Genomic DNA, 5,191 nt, shown 5'->3' with positions numbered 1-5,191 from the left:
ACTAACATACAAACAACTATTGAATATCCTAATCTAGAAAAATCAAACATGCCATTTTGAGTACGTGATAGATAATCTTATTTGATTTATATGGTTTCTTAAATTAATTAGCTTGTTAATTATTATTTTATTTTATTGCTCACTAACAAGAACTAGTACACTACATCCACAACTTAACTTCAGTATAAATACATCCACAAACACCTTCACTATCTCATTACAACATACCAAATATGAAGCAATATTATGGTCTTCTCCCTCTCTCAAAACATACCTCCAACAAAATAATCCCATCCAACTACATAGATCATCAACCCTTAGTCGGAAAAGGTTCTCCGATAAGCCGTTACTCCAAAACTCGGTCGGGTTTCACCACACTTATTCACTCATTTCTCACTATTATATCAATCCCATCTATCCTTCCCACTTTCCGTTGGCCAACTCAAATTTCTCTAACACCCTCCCTTAATCGCAAAGTGACTTGCACATTGTTTGGAAACCGTAGAGGACACGTAAGCTTTGCTGTACAATACGAGTCACGATCCGCCCCATTAATGATCATAGAGTTTGGTGTGTCAACCGCTTCACTAGTGAAAGAAATGTCGTCGGGCCTAGTTAGAATCGCGCTTGAGTGTGAAAAAATCAAGCAGATTAAATCCCGGTTATTGGGTGTACCTGGAGCTGGTGGCGACAGATATTGTAAGTTGTTTAATGAACCTAAATGGACAATGTATGTTAATGGAAAGAAATGTGGGTACGCGTCATCAAGGGTTTGTTCGGATTCTGACTGGCATTTGTTGAGTATGGTGCAGAGTGTGTCAGTTGGTGCCGGTGTGATTCCGGTTGTAGAGGGTGCAAGAAAGAGTAATGCTGGTGGTTGTAGGGACTCGGAGGGCGAGTTAGTGTATATGAGAGCCGTGTTTGAACGAGTTGTGGGTAGTCGTGACTCGGAAGCGTATTATATGATGAATTTGGATGGCAATGGAGGGCCTGAACTTAGTATATTTCTACTTAGGCTATAATAATATATAGTCAGAATTTATGATGAATTTGTTAATAATGTGATGGTTGTATTGTTTGTGTTAGAGTTGTGGGTGATATTATTTTTTGATTTCAAGATGTATTTGATGCATATGTAACTTGGTTTGCTTTTTTGCTCTTGGAATTTAATTTGGTGAATAATATTTGTGTTAAATACTTGAATGTTTACCTGCCGTCTTCAAAAATATCTTCGAGGCTAGGCTCGAAAATAAAATACGGACGACTCATAAGATTAGTCATTTTAATTAATAGCATATCAAAACTTTTGAAGCCTCAAATAAAATCTACATTAAACAAATTATAACTAAATTTAGAGTTTTTAATTATATATATATCAATATCTAAACACGTTGTAAAATAATAGAACAACATCGAAATTTTTATAAAATGAGGGTGAATAATTAAGGGACTAATATGAGTAAAAAATGATTAGAATCTCTCTACATAAATAACTAAGAAAGGATAGATTTTAAAACTAATGACCTCTAACTTTTAATATTATATACAAATTACTTGATGTAACTTAATATTTGTATATATGTTATAAATTACGGTAGATATTCTTGGAATATTAAAACTAATTAAAAGACATTGATAATATATTGTCGATCTTTGTAACTTATCACTTTTTATTTTCCTTTGTATTTAATTATCTTTATACGTGGAATATAATTTACTTTAATATAATATAAACTAGATTATATTGAGAATTACATCTAATATTTTATAAGTCGATTATATTATCAATGTTAAATTAGATATTACTTTATGAATTTCACATATATATTTTTGATATTTAAATCTGTATTTGTAACTCAACTAAGATTCCGTATTTTGACAATATATGAGCGAAAAAATGTTTATATATGCTTTAGACCGCGTCTTTTTATTAATTCAATGATAATTAATATTGTTTTAAATGAGATTGTTTATTATATTATGTTTAATATATATAGATCATAGAAAAAGAATTTTATGATTTATAAATATTTACGTTTCATTAGTCATGCTTTAACATATTTGATATGATAGTATATGTTATATATTTATAGATAATAAATTTATTATTTGCATCAGTTGTAAATTGACTATTTTCAATATTATCATAAATTATGAATAATAATATAATTATCAGTTAAATTTAGTTTACGTTTTTAGTCATTCCTGCACAACGTGCAAGTTTAATCTAGTAAAATTATAAAAGAAAAAACAAACTTTAACTTGGGTTCAACTTTTTCACCGTGACCAAAAAGCTTTACAGTTTCCGTTGATTAAAATACTTTTTTTGCTATCTTTTCTCCTATTTTATATATATACTAGAAATTTATTTATGCAAATGTACAAGCACTTTATGCGTAAAATGTACAAGCATTTAACGCACATACTAATTTTAACCAAATTTCATATTAACCCATAAAATTTCCATTTTTAACATTTATCCCACATCAAAGTTTTCGCTTTCATTTTCGTGACACTAAACCTTTAGGTTATCATGTTTTTATCAAACAACTTTCACACAGTTACGAGTTTACTTTTAAATATTTGGTCTTTGATTATTTTCATTTAAGTACTTTATGCGTGGAATGTACAAGCTTTAACGTTATGCGTCGAATGTACAAGTTCTTATAGCACATAATAATTTTTACCATTTTTAATTTTAATCTCCTAAACTTTATCTTTTTAGTTTTTGCTCCATATTAAAATTTTCGTTTATATTTTCTTGACACTAAATTTTTGGGTTCTCATGTTTTCATCAAATAACTTTCACCTGTTTATGATTTTACTTTTAAACATTTGGTTTTGACTATTTTTATTCTCTTTTTATATACATAGCGTTTTTACATTTGCCCCACATCAAAGTTTTCGTTTTTTATTTCTTGCCACTGAATTTTTGGGTTCCCATATTTTCATTGAATAACTTTCACATGGTTACGATTTTTTTTTTTTTTAAGACAACATACTATAGCTAGTTAGTATTATTTTCACCCGTTCTTTCACTTATTACCTTTACCCCGCCATCTTCTCTTCACAATTCCATTCACCTTCTTCGTTAATAAATTACACGCAGGTATTAATTTGTTAGTCATTCCATTATTATGTATTTATGTAGACTTAAACATACAGAGGAATTTTAGCTATATCAAGTGTTTTTAGGGTTTAATTCCACTTGTTGGCATTACATTTTAAGCAATTAGTTCTTCTATTGAATTTGAATACGCACATATATATATATATATATATATATATATATATATATATATATATATTGTATATGATTTTTCTACTTTCATCCGCTAAATATCGGAATGTAGGTACAGAGGTTATATATTGAATATACGTTTTGTATGATTTTTCTACTTTTAATTGCTACTGCGTGTATGTGTATTTTTTTTTTTTTTTTTTTTTTTGTTTTGCAGATGATGTAGATTATTACTTGTGGTTTTTATTTTCTTTTCACTGAATATTGAAATACATATTTTGTATGCTTTTTCTACTTTTAATTGGAATATATATTTTTCTACTTTTATCCGCTAAATTATCGGAATATATTTTTTTGTATGATTTTTTATACTTTTAATTGTTACCGCGTGTGTGTGTGTGTGTTTTTCGGCAGACGAGATTATATCTTGTTGTTTTTACTTGTGGTTTCGATTTTCGTTTTCCTGAATAACTGCATGTGTTTGTTTATCGACTATTCGATTTAGTTACAGTCTTTATTTAGAATTGACGTGTAGCGGGTTAATACGCTTTAGACTTGTCGTTTTCGTGACCCCTAACTCTTGCTTATGATTCATCATCTACGTACTCGAATCATTAGTTATCAAACTTATAAAGGCATTTTAGCTTTGTAATTAAAAAAAAGTTTTGTACCTTAAATTGGAAAGGATTTTAGTTATCAAACTTACAAAATATCTTTCTACTAAGTGAGAGTTGGATACAAACCTGATAAAACCCGTTTGTCCCAATTTCTGGTTTTGAGGGCGAGAACATGATTGATAGATCACCTAATCTAAGCTGGTACGAGGGTCCAACTCTACTTGAAGCCCTTGACCAGATCATTGAGCCAAGAAGACTATCTGAGATGCCTCTGCGCCTTCCGCTTAGCAATGTCTACAACATTGGTGGGATTGGAACCCTGGCAGTGGGCCGTGATCAATCCAGGTATGGTGGTCACTTTTGGCCCAAGTGGTTTGACAACCGAAGTCAAATCTACTGAGATGCACCACAAAGGAATGCTTGAGGCATTTCCAGGAGACAATGTTGGTTTCAATGTTGGGAATGTTAATGTGAAGGATCTTAGACGTGGGTACGTTGCTTCAAACTCTAAGGATGATCCTGCAAAGGGTGCTGCTAGTTTTACTTCTCATCTCATTGTCTTGAACCACCCGGGTGAACTTAGAAACGGGTATACACCAGTGCTTCATTGCTATACTTCTCACGTTGCTGTCAGGTTTGATAAGCTGTTGTCAAAGATTGACCACCCCGAGTCTTTTGAGGAGCTGGAGAAGGAATCTGCTTTCTTGAAAAAAGGTGATGCTGGAATGGTGAAGATGGTTCCAATCAAGCCGATGGTGGTTGAAACTTTCGCTACGTATCCTCCATTGGGTCGGTTTGTTGTGAGTGACATGCGGCAGACTGTCGGTGTGGGCGTGATTATGTCGGTGGATAAGGAGGATCCTCCAGATCCAACTGAATGAACGGTTTGTTATATGAACAACTCGAAACTGGTGTTTAAACTATTTTGTTCTGTAACTTCTGTTTAGTTTCTAAAGGTTTGGTCAGGGCAGGCATTGATATCCCTTGAATTTTATGTCCACTGTGCTCTAATGCAAGTGAAGACACTAACCATGTTTTTTCATCCTTCCAACTGATGTATATCAGAAGATTAATGAATTGGGAATCACATTCACTAAGAACATCATTATATGTAATATATTGTTTACTGTGAGCCAGTTTTTATTTATTTATTTATGTCTGTCCGATCTAATACGCTTTTAGTCACAGCCTTATAAATTCACCCATTTAAAACGGATGTGTGGCTATTGTGATAATATGAACATGGATATAGAACTAAGCAACATAAGATACAACTAAAACCCCTTTTTTTCCAATGATATATTTTGTACATCCATGTTGTAATTATATATAT

The 5,191-nt window shown here is 31.6% G+C and overlaps 1 protein-coding gene and 1 pseudogene across 1 annotated transcript; both read left to right on the top strand.

The window, feature by feature from the left end:
- Nucleotides 1–233: 233 nt before the first annotated feature.
- LOC122609187 (protein MIZU-KUSSEI 1-like) lies at nt 234–1,022 on the top strand. Its single transcript, XM_043782245.1, has one exon. It carries the CDS (start codon nt 234–236, stop codon nt 1,020–1,022), a length of 789 nt encoding a protein of 262 aa, XP_043638180.1.
- A 2,962-nt stretch (nt 1,023–3,984) lies between these two features.
- Nucleotides 3,985–4,934, top strand: LOC122607712 (annotated as a pseudogene).
- The last annotated feature ends 257 nt before the right edge of the window (nt 4,935–5,191 follow it).

This window comes from Erigeron canadensis, chromosome 7 (genome assembly GCF_010389155.1).
Source record: "Erigeron canadensis isolate Cc75 chromosome 7, C_canadensis_v1, whole genome shotgun sequence".
NCBI lineage: Eukaryota > Viridiplantae > Streptophyta > Magnoliopsida > Asterales > Asteraceae > Erigeron > Erigeron canadensis.
Note: the sequence above shows the minus strand (reverse complement) of the source record. Positions and strands in the feature narration are given on the sequence as shown.